Here is a 22,332-nt window from a genome sequence, read left to right on the forward strand (position 1 = left end):
TGTTCCACAGAACATGTATTTCCGCATACTGAATTTACAGCCCGACTTAAATGTGTTGGTGAAAATAAGGATAGTTGACACTCCGTTGCAAACAAATTATTTTTGAGGAGATTATGTTTACCTGTGCTTGACTTGTTGCCGTGGCATTAATATTGGACTAGAATACCTGGCAGACATAAAATATGGAGTGAAATCTGTCGCTGATTGTCATATACTTTTAAACCAATAGCAGTAACCAGTATTAGACCTTTCTAACGTAAACGTAATTACGAAACGGAATACTGAATCCGTAAAATTTTAGGCTAATTAGTGGTCTATGGGAGACAATTTCATCCAATAGTAATACAATAGTATCTCCCTTAGACCCTTATTTGCAAATAACATTTACGGATTCAGTAATCCGTTTCCGATTTACGTTTACGTTAGAAATGTCTATTATGAGATTATTGTGTTTTTAACTGCAACAGACATAAAATCAAGACACATGAAACGTGTAATACTATGTAGAAAGTAATAGACAAAAAGAACTGAATCTTATTGAAAGAAAGAAAAAGAATTTAATCTATCTTCAGGACAGGTGAATTTAGGTCTAATGACACTAAATTTACAGGATATTCTGTACTTCTTTTAGGATAGTCAGTACATGTTTGTTTCACAGTATGTGTAAGCTTCCTTGATGGAAGAAATCTCCATAGAAAATAGAACAAAAAGCAGACGTACAAGACATAAGCTTAACTTACATGCAGAATTGTAAAGGAACACAACAAGCACATAAAATTTTTCTTAATTTATCATAAATAAATATAAGCACAATACTTCGGGTTGTAAAAACAATTATGATTATAACTGTTAAATAATTTTTCAATTCTGATTACTGTCATCGTCTTTGTATGTCTTAGAGAGGATGATTCTGTCTCGTAGAAGCTTGAACAGCGTGTAGTAGTTACAGAACAGAACCAGTGACATACAGATTATGTGGTTCCACTCGCTGCACTGTAGCAAACAGAAGAACTGGTAACCAACCAACATCCACGTTAGAACAAGCATCCAGTTCAACACTCGTAATGGTCGGTGAAATAAAAACTGAAAAGGAGAAACAAATGAGCCGTGCCATGGGAAAACCAACATAGTGGGTGTGCGACCAGCATGGATCCAGACCAGCCTGCGCATCCGCGCAGTCTGGTCAGGATCCATGCTGTTCGCTAACAGTTTCTCCAATTCCAATAGGCTTTAAAAGCGAACAGCATGGAGCCTGACCAGACTGCGCGGATGCGCAGGCTGGTCTGGATCCATGCTGGTCGCACACCCACTACGTTGGTTTTCTCATGGCACGGAACAAATACTATTTCTACAGAGGATTCTCCTCATATTATAAATGACAATGCAATAGAAAGAATAAATATGAGATACTGACACAAATTAAGCTTTTATTAGGATTTTTTTAAATTAAATGTTGACACATACTGAAAAATTAATTTGGATATTTTAAATTAGACCTGTGAAGAGTACAAAAACCTTAACTCACACCTATGAGAATGATTACAGAAACTGGCCCATACCAGTATTCATTAGTATTTTAAGCCTGAGGTTTATACTAAGACTATTAAATACTGTTTCTTTCATTCTCTCTGTCACTGATATATTGACAGAGACTGTGATCAAACTTTACATGAATAAACCTGATAGAGCTACAGACAGCTCAGTAAATTTTTAGCATTAAAAATTTGCTTCAAACATACTTGACTTTTCTCAGTGCTCGACTCTGAGAGCTTCGCCAGTAAAAACTTTATAAAACTTTAACAAAAAAATTCTAAGTTAAAAAGGGGCATAACTCTGTCAAAATTCAAACCAGAGTTACGGGGATTGTTTCTCCTGGTGTAGACTTTGATAGTAAATAACTATTTCAAGTTTCAAGTCAAAAGCTTTGACAGTAACAGAGATATTTGACTTTATCAAAAACTTTACCAATGGTGACGCCAACGCTAGTGCAATAGCTCTACTTTTTTTCCGAAAAGTCGAGCTAATAAAAGCAATGAAAACAAGTTGGTAAATACATGGACTTTATACCAAAGGTCATTTCTTTCAAAACTATATTTCTACTTCATTTTGAAAGAAAATTTAAGTTACTTTTAAATGAGCATTAAGATATAGGTTGAACAAGACGAAAGTGCTTTGGAAAATACATTTTGAACCATTTCTTACATAAAATCTGCCATGCATGCTATTGCCAGGTTCAGCAGTAACATTTATACCCTCGGCTTTAAAAAGACCTCGCACATGTTTGACTAGAGCACCTTGTGGCCACACCTGTAGCTCTGACCAACTGAAACAAGAATGTTGTTATTTTCAGTAAATTGATATGACAGATAAACTACAAGTTCCTTAAGAAAAGGTACAGGTACATAACTCTGTAATTTTAACAATAGGTATATGCTCATTATCTTGTAAGTTTAACAAAAGGTACATGTAAATTACTTAAGTCAATCACAATCTATGACAAAGAAAAACACTGTTTTCTAAGAAAAAGTGAACTAGATTGTTCTCAATATTGCCTGCTTTATAAAAAACTAGATGCCCACGGGCAACATGTCGAGCCCGTCAGCTGTCTAAAGGACTGGGAGTTGCACACAACACTCTGTCTCATTGAGGCAAACATTTATGCCAAATAAAAACAAGATTGCAAAAAGGTACAATATAAGTTATTTCTAGTAACAACAAAGGGAAGTAAATCTTAAAAAAGTCCACACAAAAATCCTTACCGGTAGAGATAGGTCAAAATACACCTCAAAATCGGATGTAACATGCATGTTGTACTACAGAAAAGTGGTCTTGATTTTTCCCTATGACCAATAATAAAAAAAGTTACAATATCAGCTATTTATAGTAACAACAAAGGGAAGTAATTCTAGATTTTTTGCGCAAGACACTCCGTCTCAAGATGGTGAACAATTGTGCCAAGTTACATCAAAATCCCTCTATGCTTGAAAAAGAAATGCTCTGGACAATGTCCTTCTTGTATCTGACCTTTGACCTCTGTGACCTTGACCTTAGACCTAAGGACCTGATTCTTGCGCATGACACTCCGTCTCATGATGGTGAACATTTGTGCCAAGTTACATCAAAATCCCTCTATGCATGAAGAAGAAATGCTTCAGACAAAGTTGTCATTCTTGTATCCTTTGACCTCTGTGACCTTGACCTTAGACCTAGGGACCTGATTCTTGCGCACGACACTCTGTCTCATGATGGTGAACAATTGTGCCAAGTTACATCAAAATCCTTCCATGCATGAAGAAGAAATGCTCCGGACAGTCATTATTGAATTTGACCTTTGACCTCTGTGACCTTGACCTTTGGGATAAGAACCTGGGGATTGCGCATGACACTCCGTCTCACTGAGGTTTACATTCATGCCAAATATAAACAAGTTTGCTCCATGCATGTCAAAGTTATGGTCCGGACAAACAAATCCGGACGGACGCACGCACATAAACCAAACAGCCATTTGGACAACTATGTCTTCGCTTCCGCATGCGGGCTCGACAAAAACATAAAAAAAAACAACAAAAAAAACATGTTTTTATAGAAAGAAGAATGTGGAAATCTGTGGGATTCCAGCTTAACACATTAATGTTACGAGTCTGTTATTCTTTTAAACCAAAATTATTTGAATTTAATATATTTTTTTTCTACCCTGAAATATTATGTAAAATTATGTATCAAAACAAAAGTAAATTTACATACGCATTATATGGTACATGAGCATGTCTGCCTTCAACTTTCTGCCATCTTCCGAGATGCTGTGCACACCTATGCATGAGATCTAGATATTTAGGTGGGAGAAAGTGTGCACACAGCATTAGAAATGCACTTAGCCAAGTCAGAAAGACATGTTGCCCTACCCACCAGCTGTCGTAAAACAATGTATTCTGAAACAAAACATCACAATGACATTAAAATATAAGCTGAAGCTTATTTTTTCAGTGACTCCTGTTTCCTCCCTTCAAATAAGTTGAAGCATAAGTTTTGAGGATGAAAATATTTTAAGAAAGGGATGCAAAATTAGTGTTACGTTAAACTGAGATGTAAAATATTCTCAAGAAGTTGGACGGAATCAAAGTTAGTAAACCGTGGATTTTCACAAAAATGTAAACTATCCTGCGGTGATTTGACAGTCTGACATGCAAAAACAATATGTTTGCTCTCTTGAAGCAGGACACATAATGAATAAATACAGAAAGGTAAAATGCACAGGAACATAAAAGATCTTCCTTTTCTTTAATGTAGTTTCATTTATATATACAGATGGTAAATTCACAATAAGCAGATTTCATAGGCTATTTTTCAGCATATGACTGCTGTTTTGAAATTTACAAATAAAAACATAATCATACATTAGAATGCCAACAGAGTTCAAATGAAAAATTAAAATCGTCTACTGCGCTCTTTCATGTCATGTGATTAAAATGGTGAACAAAATTCAGTTATAGTCATTGACTTGAACCAAGTTGACTATTAAAACGTGGAAGACAATACTTTAACAAGATCAATTTCAAATTAAGTTGAAGAACTACATTTAGTAGGTGCTTCATGAGAGGTAATAATAAAACATAGACATGTGTACAAAAATATCTACAGCAAGTGAATACTATCAGCTTCAGAGACTGCAGTAAAGCCCAGATAGGGCAGTCAGTTAAATAACTGTTCACAATCTGCTCTACCTGTAGAGGAAAATCTATCACAGAAAATCTATAGCATAACATAAAATTACATTGAGCAAGTGTGTTATTCAACTTAAAAACACATACTGTAAAATCATTTAATTTCGTGGGCGTGAAATTTTGTGGTTTTGGTCAAAACGGCAATTTCGTGGGGATATGAATTTGTAGATTTCAACTTTTGAACATAAAATTATTGGAATTTTACTTGTTCGTTGGGATTAAATTTCATGGATTGACTCAACCACAAAATCCACGAAAATTAGTCCCCCGCGAATATTAATGATTTCACAGTAACTCGAGGCAGAAAAAGTGTTCCGAGTATCAAGAAATCATAAAAACAATATAAACACTAAAATGTATTTTGAATACTCACAAGACATAGAAAACAATACAAACACTGTAAAAGACAACACAAAGGTTATTCTTACCCAGCAAGTCTCACAGTTATTCTGGATATGCTGTTGTGTGGGATATATAAATCTGGTTATTCTAACTACCTATGCATACATTATACCGGCACTAGCAAACATGTACCTTACATTATGCAATAGATTATTAAATTTTGTTTCTGTAAATGGACGGCCAAGAAAAATTCTTTCAATTTCTTATCTTATTTCTCCTGAACAGACATTGCTGATTGCCGCAAATAGCTCAATATAACATTCTGTCAATACCTCCTTTATTATAATAAAATGCAGAGTAAAAATATTTTCACTGTTAACATACACACTTCTACTCTATACAAAAACACAGCAAATGAAAGCATGAAGAAAGAGAAGTGTGCTCTTACAGTACCTTATGCACTGATCACCGACCCTCCTGAATACTACCCTTACCTATAATTTGATGATCAAATGGATGATTCCTCAAAAAAAATGTTAGTGATTTCAGTTAGAAGATGGTGCAATATATTAAAGATGCCCAAATTTCAGAAGTTTCCCCATGTTCTTTGAAGCTCATTTCAAAGTCACATTATAAAATACTATTAGTATTTTAATATTGAGTCCAGTCTCTGGTGGAGTATGAACCCAGGACCTTCTACTTGTGAAGCCAGTGCACTTAACTACTAAGCCATAGAGGGCTCCTAACAATGTCATGAGATAGAGGATACTTTTTTTCCTTTCATTGAAAAATCTAAATATCTTTGACCATGTGAACAGAAGTGCAATTTTATGAGTGGCAAAGCCACTGGTTGATATTTAAAATCTGTAGTTCAGTGTAGTTCCATATCAGATTCTGTGAAAATTATAAAATGATAAACTTTGTGGAAATTTCAAATATAATCCACAGTTACATTTCAATTAACCGCTGCAAAACATGAAATAAATAGAGTGCAACGCATCTAAAGCCTTTAAAAATGTTGTTCCCCATCACCCAAGTGGTCAATTTCTGTTGAGGATTTCTAAAAACTAAAGTAATCCCATAACTGCAGATATCAAGTGAACAGTGAAATCTGTACTAAACAGCCAGCCATGTGAGTGATATAATGTGACTGTTTAAATTGGGTGGTTATTTAAGGCAGGTGGAAATTAGGACATAAATCAAGTTGGGAAATTAGGTGACTGGCTACTTAAGGTAAGTGGCTGCTTAATGCAGGTGGCCATTGAGACATGTTCAACTGTAGTTTCAGGGAAAAATGCTTTAATCCAAATTTGTGCAAGCTGGCGGCAAATCCACAGAAAAGTCTCTGTGTAAGCACTATTTCAGAGAAGAAGCAGTCTTTTTTCACCTTGAAAGATTCTGATACGAGTTAGAAATTTTTGGTACACAACGAATTTCAGAATGAGTAAGTGAATAGAAACAAAGGCTCATAGATGCTTGTATTTGGTACACAACGAATTTCAGAATGAGTAAGTGAATAGAAACAAAGGCTCATAGATGCTTGTATTTGGTACACAACGAATTTCAAAATGAGTTAGTGAATAGAGACAAAGGCTCATAGATGCTTGTATTTGGTACACAACGAATTAACAAGAGAAAAGTCTCTGTGTAAGCACTATTTCAGAGAAGAAGCAGTCTTTTTTCACCTTGAAAGATTCTTATACGAGTTAGAAATATTTGGTAAACAACGAATTTCAGAATGAGTTAGTGAATAGAAACAAAGGCTCATAGGTGCTTGTATTTGGTAAACAACGAATTTCAGAATGAGTTAGTGAATAGAAACAAAGGCTCATAGATGCTTGTATTTGGTACACAACGAATTTCAGAATGAGTTAGTGAATAGAAACAAAGGCTCATAGATGCTTGTATATCTAAGATTATATAATATAAGATAATACCATTCATATCTATGAAGCAAAAATCACCATCAACCAAACTACTATATAAGACCTACATGTATACTGTAAAAGCACATATTTTCGCTGGGTCAGTATTTTGTGAATTTGAAACTTTGAGTATGTTCGCAAAGTTTATTATTCGCCAAATTGTAAATAAGATATCCTACTCGAATTTGAATTACACTAATGGTGAATATTTACTGGAGGATTAATTTTCGCGAGATGTAGGGCCTCGCGAATATAGTGGAAATTAAACCCTCGTGAAAATTCCTGCTTTTACAGTATATGCAAGATGACATGTTTATAAGGACCAAATCCCACAAACAGGAGGCTAAAATGGGCCTATGTCACTCACTAGAGGAGAACCTTGTCACTATGAACTTGGCTGTGACCAAGTTCCGTGAAGCAGTTCATTTAAATTACCTAAAGCTTGTGTCTAATTTTCCTGGGAATGGCTCTAAAATGTAGTTACTGGAATCTGTTAGACTCAACTTGAAGGGTCCTTACAGATCAAGACAGGTGAAGAAGACCCTAAAGAGCAAATCTGTTGAAGAACTAAAAGTTTATGAGAAGAAGCTGTTTAAATTTTTTTTCTATTTTAAGCTCTGGTCCCTAAATGGGGGCCAAGCAGAAACATTTGAACAGATATGAGAGACGGCCATACAAGATGCTACAGACCAAGTCAGGTGATGACCCATCAAGTGGTCTATGAGTTCTTGAATTAAAGTTTTTTATCACTAGTTCTTGTGACCCTTAAATGGGGTCAAGCTAAACCATTTCAAAAAGCTTGAGAGAGGATCACGCCAAGAGCCTACAGACCAATTTGGTAAAACTCTTAACCAGTATTCCAGAGGAAAAGATATTTAAGTAAAAATGTTGATGCAGGACAAAGAACTACAGATGCAGGATTATCCACCTGTACTAACAGCCCAACAAGAATAAAGTTCAGGAGAGTTAAAAATGTTTTCTTTTGTCTAAGCTGCATTTAGAGTCTGTTAACAATGTTTAGTTGGGTAAACTTATTTCCTCTTAACTTAAATGAAAACACCAAAATACAGTTGTACAGTAGATATATACATTTTTCTTCAAGCCTAAAACTATGAGACTTTCCAAAAATCAATTTTTGTCAGCATGCAGATGGCCTTTGTCAACCAGAGTATTTAAGCATAAAGCAAAGTTACTTTATCTAATGGTTATTTCAAAACGTAAAACAAAGTGCATGATAAATCATTTTTCCTCTACTGTAAAGACTGTTTTTTTCCTGTATTTTCAAGAATGCAATGCAACAGTGTAAAATCTTTTCAGTCTTTTCAATATATTTTGTGCAAAGCATAACCATTTCTCTTAAACATGTAAGTACTCCAATATTTCAGTCTTGTTAAATTACATATATTTTGTCTGTTAGATTCCTGTTCCAAAATACCAACAAGTGTTATTAGTATAGTATATTCCCCCTAATAAAAAAATTACGAAAAGCAAATCCCACAAAAAAGCATACCTTTAACTGGCATCAAGTGATTGGTAAAATAATAGGTTGGTTTAGTAATTACATTATTTATCAGTATTAGCAATACTTTATCTATAAACGAGCTTCTATCTATACTGACTGTTAAAAATTAGTATTTATCTAAAAATTTAGTCTGAAATACCGTCACAATTAAGCAATCGCTACAGGTTAAGACCTTTTCTCTAAAATCACTTTACAAGTATAAGATTTCTGACTTCACAATAAAAAAAGTTGTTTACAATTAGTTACTTCCCTTTTTCAACGTGGCAGCTTAATATGAATATTCAAATGTTGGTGCTTACCTGTGCAAAGCATAATGGTACAAAGGTCATATAATAAGCCGTCAGCATTGAATTAAACAAGATCTGCTTCACACGATTATTGAAATCTATTTTTAGAACCTCCACCTCTTCTCGGATGATATCAGGAGTTAGAACACAGTTGTGGAATAGAACAAAGTCTGAAAAAAAAACACAGTTAAAAACAAGAGCTGTCTGTAAAACAGCCAATGCTCTACTATTCAAACTCTTGTCCCAGAAACAGGAATATTACACTAAATGTTAAAATATCTACAGGATTTCAATCCAGTCTCTGCATTAGTTTTGGAGATAATTTGCACGCAAAACTTTAACCAGAAATTCAAAAGGGGACATAATTTTGCAAAATGCATGTCAGAGTTATGCGACTTGCATGATGCTATGACCTAGTTTTATAAACCCAAAGAAACACATGAAGTTTCAATTTAATATTTGCATTTGTTTTTTAGATAGTACCGATAACTTGCATGCAAAACTTTAGCCAGGATTTTCTAAGTCCAGAAGGGGGCATTATTTGCCCAAAATATATGTCAATGTTATGGGAAAAAAATGTTTCATTGAATTGAGAATAAGCCAGTGTTAACACAAAATGTAAATTTAACATTTCTATTGCAAGATAAACCAAACCTTTTAAGTATTAACTTAAATTTACCTTTATCAAGATTCGATTTATGTTTTGGAGTGGACTTCTCTGTGACAATGGATGGCCAATTCAGGGATCTAACATACAGTGGTTTAACTGTTGGTCCAAAAAGGAATATGTATGTCACAATACTGAAATGAAAATTAAATAATTTAGTAACATGTAGATTCATATTATTTCATAGTTTTCTGTACCTTTACTTCGCAGTAAAACAATACCTTACCTCTAAAATTCAATTTTAAAAAGTCTCACAGGTAGGACTGCAAAAACTAACATTTTGAAATTAGACTGAATACTGTCACATAATATATTTATGGTATCATACACGTTCCTGCATGTCAAAACAAATCTTTTGTCTTGTTATCTAGATAAATGATGTCATGCTACTTTTTTCAAACATGTAAAACCACTTTAATCAAAGTTCCCTTCAAGTTAGTGAACTTGAACTGTATTTTGAATATTTTCATTTTCATGATTTTGTCACAATTATATTTGCTTCTGATTTAATCTTTCTTTGTTTTTTTTTATTCCTGCTGGGTTTAGAGTCACACTGACACAATTATAAGTCATGTCAACTTTTGAAACCTCTGATGGTGGAGGACCTTGGGTGCCCCTGTAGGCATTAATTCAGGCATGGGCAGGCACCTTGGTAGATCTACCGACCTTCCTTAAACCAGCTGGATGGCTTACTCACATGAAGAATTCTACAGGCAAAATGAAGTTCAGATTCAACACTGATCAGTAAAGGGCAAGTAATTTCAAGCCTTCGGCCATGAAGGCCCCTTTGGCCTTTTGTAACCAATGTGGTAGTCAATAACGTATTTGGATCATTTTTCTCTACAATAACGAATTAGATTAAAACCCACTTTTGTTATATGTTAAGAAAATTCTGCCACTAAAAAAGGCCGAAGCAAATTAGGCTACTGCTCATAAAATCATAACAAGTAGACACAAGAGCTGTGGGATGACAGCGCCCTCGACTATTCGAAGAATTGATTGAAGAATGGGGTCAAAATATTTCCATAGATTTTCAGACAAAAGAAAAAAATGGATTAAACAAAAATTTTTCCTGTATTTGTGGATTTCGATTAGTCTTGCAATAAGTGGCAATGTGTGACCATGATGGCAAATATGTTATTAAGTTATATCTTAGGCAAACACAGACTTGTATGAAAGTTTAACTAATTTCCAAGTCCAAAAAGGGCCATAATTCAGTCAAAATAGTTGACAGAGTTATGTACACTTGCCTACAGATGGAAATCATGTTGATATACTAGTGTTAACAGTTTCAAAGCCACAGTTCAAATATTTTGACAAAAATGTCAAAGTCCAAAAAGGGCCATAATTCAGCCAAAATAGTTGTCAAGAGTTATGTACTCTTGCCTGCAGATGGAAATCATAATGATAAACAAGTGTTTAAAGTTTAAAAGCCATATGTCAAATAGTCTTGACAAAACATGGACATATATGAAAACAGAACCAATTTCCAAGTTCAAAAAGGGCCATAATTCAGCCAAAAAAGATGACAGAGTTATGTTCTCTTGCCTATTGATAGAGACTATAATACTGAACAAGATATAAAAGTTTCAAAGCCATATGTCAAACACTTTACACAAAATATAAACTGGTACGAAAAACTTAACCAAGACTTCTAAGTCAGAAGGGGCCATAATTCAGCCAAAATGCTTGATAGAGTTATGTACTCTTGCCTACAACTGGATATGGTGATGGTAAACAAGTGTTGAAAGTTTCAAAGCTTTATCTCAAAAGACTTTGTCAAAATGGAGACTGGTACGAAAAACTTAACCAAGATTTCTAAGTAAAAAAGGGGCAATAATTCAACCAAAATGCTTGATGGAGTTATGTACTCTTGCCTACAACTGGACATGATGATGGTAAACAAGTGTTGAAAGTTTCAAAGCTTTATCTCAAAAGACTTTGCCAAAATATGAACTGGTACGAAAAACTTAACCAAGATTTCTAAGTCAAAAGGGGCCATAATTCAGTCAAAATGCTTGACAGAGTTATATACTCTTGCCTATAACTGGACATGGTGATGGTAAACAAGTGTTGAAAGTTTCAAAGCTTTACCTCAAAAGACTTTGTCAAAATGTGGACTGGTACGAAAAACTTAACCAGGGTGTGACGCCAACGCCAACGCCGACACTGTGTAGGATAGCTCTACTTATTCTTCGAATAGTCGAGCTAAAAATGTATACAATGTACAATATCTTATCTTACGCTATCAAAAGTATTAAAATGCTACATCAAAACTACTTACGGACAGCAGAGAAAAAGGCAGTAAAGGAGAGAGTGGTTCCTCAGCACCTGATAGCCAGTGAAGAGCAGGGCACAAACTGCAAATGTTACCGTGACAACCTTACAGATCTGAATCAACATATACAGAAATCCTTTACCAGTCCTAGATCCATAAATCTGAAAAAATCACAAATCACATGTAATTTTCTAATTTTAACTTATGAAAGTCAAAAAAGACAATGAAGCCATGGCTGAATTTCTTTCAGCAGAGTCAGTGTCTTTTAAAAGCAAGTTAAAAACAAACACTCTGACGTCTGTTTTATTTTTTAATGATGCTAAATAAGAATAAAATGAATAAATGAACCTCTTTTTATGTTACTTTACATCTTGAACATGACTGTTTATCTCTTGCACATGAATATTTAGCTACTGTATATGAATATTGAAAAATCGTTTTATTTTGTTAGCATAAAATATCGGGTCTCAAATTTTACCTCATGTATGGAAGTCATAAATATAAAATCTAACTTTGGTACATGAATAAGGAATTTCCGTGCATGAATATCTAATTTTTATACCTCTTGTACGAAACACCAGATCAGCCTCCGGCTCATCAGTACACACAGGAAACTGGCTAGGTATGGGTCTATCAGGTAAAAGTTCTGAAGGAAGAAACAGGTAACAAAAATATACAATCTGTTCTTGTACCTGGGTAGGCATCAGAACTAGTAAATATACAAATACATATGATAATGCTATTATAAGAAAATGATAAATGGCAATAAATATTAAGTATTTCCAGCTATTAACAATGTTTAAGTTTAATCAAAACAAGAGGCCCAAATCGACCTAAGTCGCTCATCTGAAGAGGACCTTGATCACCTAACCTTGCTTCTAACTAGGTTTGGTGAAAATCTTTTAAGCAGTTCACTTAAAAAAGTTATTTAATGGGTTTTTTATAAAAAAAAGTCGATAAAAGGTATGTCCCCAAATAGGACAATTCACAGAAATAAGTCACTTTAGAACACACACAAAAAAACAGTGGATTGTGTTTTCACAGATTTTTACCATTTTTTTCAAATCACAATGTAACTGATCCTCTTCCTTCTGCAGAGTTTTATGAACTTTAAACATGTTAATAGTTGTTTATCAGAAAATCAAATATAAAACTGTTATTACTTACAAGAGCATAGTTTGCGTGTGAGTGAGGGAGCCACCAGACTGTTTTATACAGATTAATGTACTGTAGACACATAACAATGAATCCGAAAATGTAGAGCATCACTTCAAATGAGACATTTGTGTCGCCTGGTATCTCTGGGATGTGGGCATGCTTTGGGAGAACTGCCATGGTTGCTAATGGAACCATGTTATTTTCACGGTCATCAGAATGCCTGAAATTAATTTAATAACAAAATAAAATATTAAAAAACACTTACGATTTTCAAAATCTTTTTGCTAAATTTTACGAAAAGAATCGACAAGTTTGCACATCAACGGTACATCTAATTCACAACATCATCATGAATTCTATTTCTTTAAGAAGTAAAATTGGGCTGTAACTACAAATTCATGAATTAAAGTTCAAACAAATTTAAAGTGTTTTATTGTAATTGGTTTTAACAGAAAGTTACAAATATTAATTAGATTATCAGGATTTTTTTAATTGCAAAGAGAGCATTGTGTCTGTTATTTTGAGTGGTTGTGTTAAGGGAAGAGGTCAAATAGCTTGGTATTTCTGGTGTAGAGAAATAAAAATACTGTTGTGTGGAAAGTCAACTGCATGATTTGAAAGAAAATTTCTGAGGAGCAGAGGCCTATAAACGACCCCTACTACATAGGTGGAAAAAAGCCAATGATGTTTGAGACTTTTTGGAAGTGTTGATATCCCAATATTAAACTGGGATAAATGGCAATGTGACAAATGTCATTCCATTTCCACCATCTTGAATTTCAATAACCAAGATGTACAACCTTTAAACTTGGAAAATGGAATCACATTTGTCATCCTACTGTATACTGTAATACATTATTCATTATATTGATATCTGGTATTTGATATTTTGTATGAAGTTGCTTGTTCTTTATACAGTTGCTCTACAGAATCAATACCAGTTTTCTAAATCATCTGGATCATTTGGTTATGTAGATTAATTATTATTATTATTCATTAATACTGCAGTACTCCTTACAATTTGCTGTTAAAATATTTAGATATACGTCGGGCACCGAAGCATCACAATATTACTTACATGTAACTATGTTCTTTTCAGTGTGAGGTGAGTCACACAGGTGACTGGACTGTTGATGCATACTGAAGTTGGGGACAGACAAGAGTTAAAAGTATAAGAAAAGGATGTTCATTTTAGTATTAAATAAAGTTCCTGCAGATGACCTTGTTGTGATAACTTTACTGACTTGGGTGTTCGAAGACAAATCATTAGAAATGTCTGTCCCTAGATATTTTGCATTTGGTACAGGTTTTATGGTTTCTCCATGAAGTGTATATTTATTCAAATATTATGAATAAATAATAGTCTTAACATGCCGGTTGCCCCGGTGTTCAACGTGTTATTCCTCTATTTACCTTTAATATTTAAATGTTATACTCTAGCTACCATTTAAAAGATGTTGCATTTTTCTGTTGGTGGTGTCCTTTTAAACCACATTTGTTTACCTAACCAGCGCTGAACTGCAACATCCACACTAACTCTCACATGAAATTGATGATGTAAACTGAAACTCGCTGCACATGTTTGAAGCTTGAATGTCAAATTCAATAAGTTTTTAATGTATGAATTTGATTTATTTATAAATATCAGCATTTTCAATAAGGTTCTTAAAAATGTAATAAAGAAAGTTTAAGTTCACAAAAAATAACTATTTTATGCAGCTATTTCACAGTACCCATTTGTTTAGAAAGTGAAGCATATTTCAATCATATGGCAACTGTAATCGTGGTCAAAATATTGAAGACAGCATAACCCAGTTCAAATTTCTATGTGGAACTCTTCTTCAAATGTGTTGCATGGTTTATCTTATTTGGAAAAGAAAATGGAATTACAAAGATATGAAAGATCGGTCCATAGCATAAATTTGAACTGATGAAATTATTACTAGTGTGACAGACTGTACAACATGATGTCAATATCAAATTCAAAACAGTCATTATCCCATCAAAATGATTTATGAGACAATTTTAAGACAATCACAAAGAAAATAGATCTACGCAGTCTCAATTTCAATACATGTTGCAATTTTTTGCGATGAATCTGAACTAAATTACATCTACATCTTTCACCAACCGTCGATTTCCGACTATCACTGGGCAGAGTAACAGTCATTCTCACAAGTGACACATTCTAAAATTGCTGCATTTATCAAAACATATGTGACTGCAGAGATCTTGGTTGTTTTATAAACTATTCAGATGCAAAAATGACCATTTTGTATTCGATTTTGATGTATTTTGCATTCTTGTTATTGGATTTATACCTAATTCTATAGCTCTATATATAGCTAGATTAAGCTATAAAGCTAATTAGTGACATCTCTGGGGCCTATATCAAGACAGAATATTTTGATACTTATAATGTTGATGCATTTCTAGAATAAAGGAAAGTATGTAAGTGTGCTCCTATAAGCTAGGTAACGTTATAACTGATCGTTCGAGCTTCAGACACCATACAGGTACTGAGGTATGTTTCATTTCAAAGTTTAGAGTAATGAAAGCATCCGAATATGCTGTCCGATTTTATGTATACCTTATACATACCCGGAATTAGAATTCTTATGAGCACCACCCTGGTATGGGGGATTTGTCTGAATACGAGACAGTATTCTTCGTCCTGGTGGCATGGTACTTTAGACCATGACAGTCGAACTGCAAAGAAAATCGAGAAAATTTGTTTGCTGTAATATGCTAATTAGTGTTTACTTCGACACCGCTTTTGACGTTAAAATTACACGCCTGTGATAATTAGTCTTGACAGTATGGGATCAAATGACGATTTGTTTCATGACATTGTCATGTCAGAGGAAATGTAAGATAGATCAGTAGACAATGAATTTTAACCTATCTCTAAACATAGGACAATTATGGTTCAATTTCTGTAATTCAAATTACTCACCTTGCCATGTCACTGTCAGACCATGGAGACATGGTCCACATTTTGGGATCAGTATCCTCTTGGCTGCCACTGCCAACTATTGAATGACTGCCTCAGTGATAGAGTGTCCACTGTGAGTGTTGGAGGTCAGGGTTCGATACCTGGCTGCCACAGTTCGTTTTTAAATGCAAAAAGATACTGACTAACAGGTGTCAGGGGTGAAGGAGGGTAGTGTGACTGACCCAAACTGGCCAAAGCGTTTGTCTGTGTCTATGTCTGTGTTATACTGCTTAACAATCGTTATCGATTATAACTAGCAGGGGCTTTGTCAGGAATAGCTGTTAAAAATAATAAGTATATAGAGATTATGTGCATCTCAAAGATAAAGTAAAAGTTTGTGCGAATTGTATTAGTTCCTCTCGCCCAACATATCATGTATACATCAGTTATGTGAGCCACTTGAAAAAATTTCATGCAATAAATAATTATGATAACCACACCAGTCTACCTACCACTGTAGTAAATTAAAATTATAACTGCAGTAACCTTACTGTATTACCACAGAGATCTAACAGTATAATATATTGCATTACAAATTATCCTTTCTGTGCTACAAAGCGGCTGTAACTGCCACAGTAACATAAAATTCTAAATTATGATCATTGCCACAGTAACCTTACTGTATTGCAACACAAGTCTAAATAAAGTAATTAATGTACATTTATATTTATATTACAGTGATTACCACAGAACTTTGCTGTTTTACAAAACTTATGGTGATAATCATAATAACTGTAATATCAGGAATATATTACCATAATAGTATAAATACCACAGTTACATTACATAATTAATGTGATTTCCACAGTACACTCACTGTATTACCAGAACAGGTAAACTAGCACTGTTACATACATAAACAAATTATGATAGTTACCACAGTAATGGTAATGTTTTACCACAACAGATAATCTACCACAGTAGTGTAACTAAATTACAGTTATTACAACAGACTTTACAGTAAACTTACTGTCTCACACAACAGTGTAACTACCATAACAGAACTAAATTATGGACATTGCCACAGTACACTAATACTGTATTATCTCTGACAACAGTTTAACTACCACAGTAACATAATTGGATTATGGTGATTACCACAGTAACCCTAATTGATACCACAACAGTGAAACTGCCACAGAAACACAACTAAGTTATGGTGAAATCTTACTATATTTATGGTAATTGTAACTACCACAGTTAGGTAACTTAATGTTAGTGATTACCAGAGTTACGTTACTGTATAACCACATCAGTTTAATCACCACAGTAACCATGGTAACTTAACTAAATTATGGTGATTGCTACAGTATACTTTCTGTATTATTGCAACAGTTTATCTACTTGAGAGTAACATGCTTACCACAGTTACCATAATGTGATACCACACAGGTCTAACAACCACAGTCGCATAATTAAATTATGTTCATAACCACAATGAACAGTAACATCAGTAAATGATATTGATAACCACAGTATACTGCGTTACCTGACTACAGAGTTAATAAGGGAAGTATCTTGTAAAGGATATCAAGCTGAGCCGCTCCATATATAATTAGTCAAAATAATTCAATGGTCGGATTGTTTTATATTTGTGACAGGCAATTGGATATATTCTTGGACTGGTCATATAACATATTTTATTACATTTGAGTAAAGTGTCAAATTGATCATGCAAAGTGAAATAAAAATAATAACTTCAAAGGATATGAGTCAGACTATATTTTCAGTTTGTTTCATTGGCAAAAATGAAAATTGAGTGACATGGTCTTTTTATACATTTTAATTCCTTAAGTTTTTGTTTTGGGCAGAAGTCAGAAGGATGGCTTTGAACATGGAAGACAAGTAGGAAGAAATCAAGGCCAGGCTGAGGGTAACAGACTAGGATGGGAGAAAGGAGCTGCCATTGGTTCTGAGGTACATGGCTTGTTGGTCTAGTGGCAGCATGCTTGGCTGTCAATCTGGAGGTTCGGGGTTCGCATCCCAATCCAGGCAATGGAAATTTCAGAGATTCTCTTGGGTGTCTCCCACCTAAGCACAGGCCATTACTAGTTCTTCCCAGAAAAGACATTTTTGTGTGTATCAGTCCTACACACTGGGCATGTTAAAGGACAAGACGAGCTAGGCTAAGTTGGCTGGACATGTCTGTAATATGTAAAAGACTTCTCTGGGGGCTTTCTGTCACTTTGCTCCTCTGCTCAAATCGCTCTGTGTCTGTACTAGTAGAGGATGAACTGGTGCCCTGAGTGGCCCTTTTGTATGTAAAGCTCCTTTGAAGGTGTTTGTCATGAAAAGGGTGCTATATAAATCAGGTACCGTATATATAATATAATAAAATGTAATAGATTTCACGTATAAAACCGATCTATTACAAATAAAATAATTCAGTAGAGTTCTAGTCACCCCTTTATATACAGAAAGTGGGCATGGCTCACCCTTTCAAAAACATTTAACCACATTGTCCAAGTCTAGATTGGGTCATTTTTCAGTTTCTTTGGGAGAACAAATTAGTACTTGCATGAAATTCAGAATCATTGGTCAGTCAACTGACCATCACAAACATAACTACTTTTTTGTTGAAAAGATATATGAGCCGTGCCATGGGAAAACCAACATAGTGGGTATGCGACCAGCATGGATCCAGACCAGCCTGCGCATCCGCGCAGTCTGGTCAGGATCCATGCTGTCCGCTAATAGTTTCTCCAATTCCAATAGGCTTTAAAAGCGAACAGCATGGAGCCTGACCAGACTGCGCGGATGCGCAGGCTGGTCTGGATCCATGCTGGTCGCATACCCACTATGTTGGTTTTCTCGTGGCACGGCTCATATAATTGTGATATATAATTATATAGCTCATCCAGCCAGGCAATTTCCTGTGATAAAATTAATGATATTGATGCCTCTTTTTAAAGGTTGGTTTCTATGCTGGGTTTGCCAAGTCATTGCTGGAAGAAATGCTTAACAAAGAAGATTCTAAACCAAGGTAAACAATTCTAAAAGGTTTTAATGCCCTTTTTTGAGACTTCAAAATGCTGAATATATAAACACATACACTCAAACCCCTTTATAACGCTATTCAGTATACCATGCTATTCGGTATAATGCTGTATGGTCTCGGCTCCCGAATTTTCCAAGACCCAAAAAATTTTTTTTTTAAAAATTCAAAATTGTTTTTTTGCATACTTAAAAGGGAATGTGTGAGAAGAAGAATGTTTAAATGAAATTAATGAAACAAACAGTATAAGTTAAAAATGTTGTTTACTATAATATTAAATGTATGTGGTAAATATTTTTTCTAATACATACATATTTGCTTTAAACAATGATTTGATATTGTACCTAAAAATTGTCAGCATTTTTACTTAGAAACTTTGTTATTTCACTATTTCAGAGTTGTGAAAACACTTGAAAGGATTGTGAAAGCAGCAGAAGACTTCCCTCTCTCAGATCCTCTACATCCAGACCTTCAAAATAAACTAGAGGAAATCCGTACGAAATTTAAGCAGGTACAGAATAATTATGCGCATTTTTTCATAAAAGAAAAACTTAGAATATTTAGATTTCATGTCATATGGCCTTTTTTTTTCACCTGCTAATTGTTTATGAAAGGTTGTGTGTTTATAATTAATATCATGGTGGATTTGGTATACCTTTGTGGAAACCAGTTTAAAACTTTTATTTAATTCACTGTATCTTGGGATCTTGGTGGAAAAGTCCATTAAAAATAAAATACCTTGTCAACAGTTTGTTGCCAGAACAATGTAAGGTATACAGTTTTTACCTGCATACGAAATGCAGCCTCTATCTTATTTTCACTTTTTCAGTTTTACCTGTTGTTTTGCTGTTGTATCTCACAGGTTTTATTTTTCAGTTTTACCTGTTGTTTTGCTGTTGTATCTCACAGGTTTTATTTTTCAGTTTTACCTGTTGTTTTGCTGTTGTATCTCACAGGTTTTATTTTTCAGTTTTACCTGTTGTTTTGCTGTTGTATCTCACAGGTTTTATTTTTCAGTTTTACCTGTTGTTTTGCTGTTGTATCTCACAGGTTTTACATAGTCATTGACTGCAAGCATGACTGCCAACTTTGAATTGCTTGCCCCTCATCAACGTAGGTTGGATACCTGTTTTTGGGGTGAACAATTCTTCCATGTTAGGAGCCACGTAAGGTTGTTGGTTCTATACAGTGCCCGCCCATGCCTGAAACAACACCCACAGGGGGCACCTAGTGTCTTTCTGCTCCATTAAAGAGCTAGAAGTCACCATATGACCAATATTGTGTCATTGTGACTCTGAACTGAACAAAAACAAAAAGACAGTTACCTGTAAAGAATAGAGTAAATTCATGATACCCATGATGATGGATGCAAGCACGACCCAAGATTGTTACATTTTTCTAGTTCACAACACTGAGATCATGAATTAGATTGTTCTGTTTTAAGGTTTGTGCACAGTTGGGGATCAAACAAGAGGCATCGAGCAGTTCAGAAAATAAAGGCATATCTTTTTGAGATATCATGCAAACTCTGCAAACAGAATAGCTTAGCAGTGGGCTGACAACAATAAAAAAGGTGTGTATTTTAAAGATTTGCATGTTTGTGTGTGTAGAAATGTTTTACTACTTTCAAAGTTCTGCCCCTTTCTCTACTTTGCAATTTTTTGTTACCCAGTGAAGCATCATAAGAGCAGAAATCAATTTATAATTGTTGCCCCTTTTGTACTGATCAGATGTCTAACTGTTCATTATTTTAACAATTTTTTGTAACAAGCCTTTGAAAATTGAGTGTTGCTGTCTTCCAACAGCTCTTGTTGTTATTGTACTAGTATAGTGTTATAGTTTCTAGATGACTTATGTGCCCTTAAAACTGTTTTAGACATACCCATTTTCTGTTTCACTTATTTATATATATCGGTAATTCTAATGCTTGGTACTGTAGTGGTCAGGTGAGTGTTACAAGCACTATTTTCTTCTTGTCCTTATCATTTTACTTATTTTTCAGAACATCAGTCTGCTGGCTTGAAAAGGAGGGACATCAGAAGTGAATTTTACCAGGACACACCACTATGCTAAGGATTTATTACGGAGAAAACAAAGACTTCGAAAGCAGAAAGTGAACTGGCACCTACATTGTGTACTCCAGTTATGCTGCAACTTCTCTATGGAAATACTGAAATTTTTACCCGTCTGGAGGAGTGTTGCAAGGTTGAATATAATCATGCAGTATCAAATAACATAAACGTAACCTGCATGAATTTGTAGTTTTTGTTTTGAACAATCCGTTTGCTATATCACGTTCAAAGGTAGTCACAGAATTCTGTATTTATTGTATAGCAGTAACATTGCAACAGAACTACCAGTGGTTAGGGTGGCGGCATAGTTGCATTCTAGAAGTGCAGATTTAGTACTTTTCAGCTGGCTGTGATAACCATCACACAGATTGTTAGTTTACTGCGGGGTTGGCATTGTGTCTGTGTTAACGATTTTCAGCAATCTCATATTTATTATTACTGGTCACAAATGAATGAAAGTTCAGACATTTTTTGGTCATGGTAATACCAGCTAAATGACATAGGTTGCATAACTTGTTATTTTGATGAAATTATGCCTCTTTTTGTACTTTTTTGTTTCATAGTATATTTTTAATCACATTCCCAAATTATCTTCTCATTACACCCTCTATTTTTTACATTGATAACATTTTCATTTTTACTTTCATCCATCAAAATACATTTCAGCCTAAAATTAAAATCCCCCAACCCTACCACTCTCTTTCAGAATTTGAACTTTTTAACTTTTCATCTTTTGTAGGGAGCTTCGTTGTCTGCTGACCACTCTTGTTTAAACATCTGCTAGAGATTTTATTTATAAACTAAGTAACTCATTACAGATTTTTAGTTTTACAAGAAAAGTATTCTTACTGTACTTTTATTAAATTTTGTGAATAAATTGAATAAATTTTCCTTCAAAGAGAATTTTTTTTTTTTAAGTCTTTGTTTAATCTAGAAAATATTTAAAACACTTCGATGCAAGAGATCAGCTAGCTTGGTAGAGCACAAGATTAACCCTTACAAGTTTGCAAGTTGAATTCCAGACAAGGCTAATGTACTTGTCACATTTTCAAAAACTTGTTTCAAAATACTTGTTTCACTGGGTTTTAATGAAATCTGTAAGAAGAAACATTATAGCTAGAATAATGTTTGTGCACAACCAACTTATGTCCTTGGGACAACTCCTACTGCCTAGCCAAAGCTTAAGTGGAACTATTAAACAGAACCATATCATTGTATGGACACCATGACCCCCAAAGTCAAAGTGTTCGGAGACATTTAAAACTGTCACAAGTTCTTCATTCATATACACACAAGGCTATATATTTCTGACTTAAACTAGAGCTGCTTTTGAAAAAAGCACATGTCTCCCACAACTGCCTAATCATCTG

General features: G+C 34.4%; 2 protein-coding genes across 5 annotated transcripts; one reads left to right on the top strand and one right to left on the bottom strand.

Moving 5' to 3' along the window:
• Positions 1–772: 772 nt before the first annotated feature.
• On the bottom strand, positions 773–15,678 carry LOC123551014 (transmembrane protein 39A-B-like). 4 transcript variants are annotated; one of them, XM_045339611.2, is made up of 11 exons: positions 15,502–15,678; positions 12,910–13,120; positions 12,305–12,388; positions 11,749–11,903; positions 9,477–9,598; positions 8,810–8,967; positions 5,095–5,118; positions 3,745–3,929; positions 2,760–2,840; positions 2,203–2,323; positions 773–1,083 (listed from the first exon to the last, which is right to left on the bottom strand). In XM_045339611.2, the coding sequence occupies exons 1-11, from the start codon at positions 15,582–15,584 to the stop codon at positions 862–864; spliced, it is 1,446 nt and encodes a 481-aa protein (XP_045195546.2). In that variant the 5' UTR covers positions 15,585–15,678; the 3' UTR covers positions 773–861. The 4 variants fall into 4 exon arrangements, with proteins under 4 accessions (XP_045195546.2, XP_045195545.2, XP_045195548.2 ...); XM_045339610.2 differs by lacking the exon at positions 5,095–5,118 and adding an exon at positions 5,150–5,179; XM_045339613.2 differs by lacking the exon at positions 5,095–5,118.
• On the top strand, positions 15,672–21,895 carry LOC123551015 (protein LTO1 homolog). The gene is made up of 6 exons (XM_045339615.2): positions 15,672–15,769; positions 17,707–17,812; positions 18,808–18,878; positions 19,287–19,401; positions 20,335–20,463; positions 20,893–21,895. Exons 1-5 carry the CDS (start codon positions 15,720–15,722, stop codon positions 20,401–20,403), a joined length of 411 nt encoding a protein of 136 aa, XP_045195550.2. The 5' UTR covers positions 15,672–15,719; the 3' UTR covers positions 20,404–20,463; positions 20,893–21,895.
• Positions 21,896–22,332: the final 437 nt, after the last annotated feature.

Source organism: Mercenaria mercenaria, chromosome 4, assembly GCF_021730395.1.
Source record: "Mercenaria mercenaria strain notata chromosome 4, MADL_Memer_1, whole genome shotgun sequence".
In the NCBI taxonomy this organism is placed as follows: Eukaryota; Metazoa; Mollusca; class Bivalvia; order Venerida; family Veneridae; genus Mercenaria; species Mercenaria mercenaria.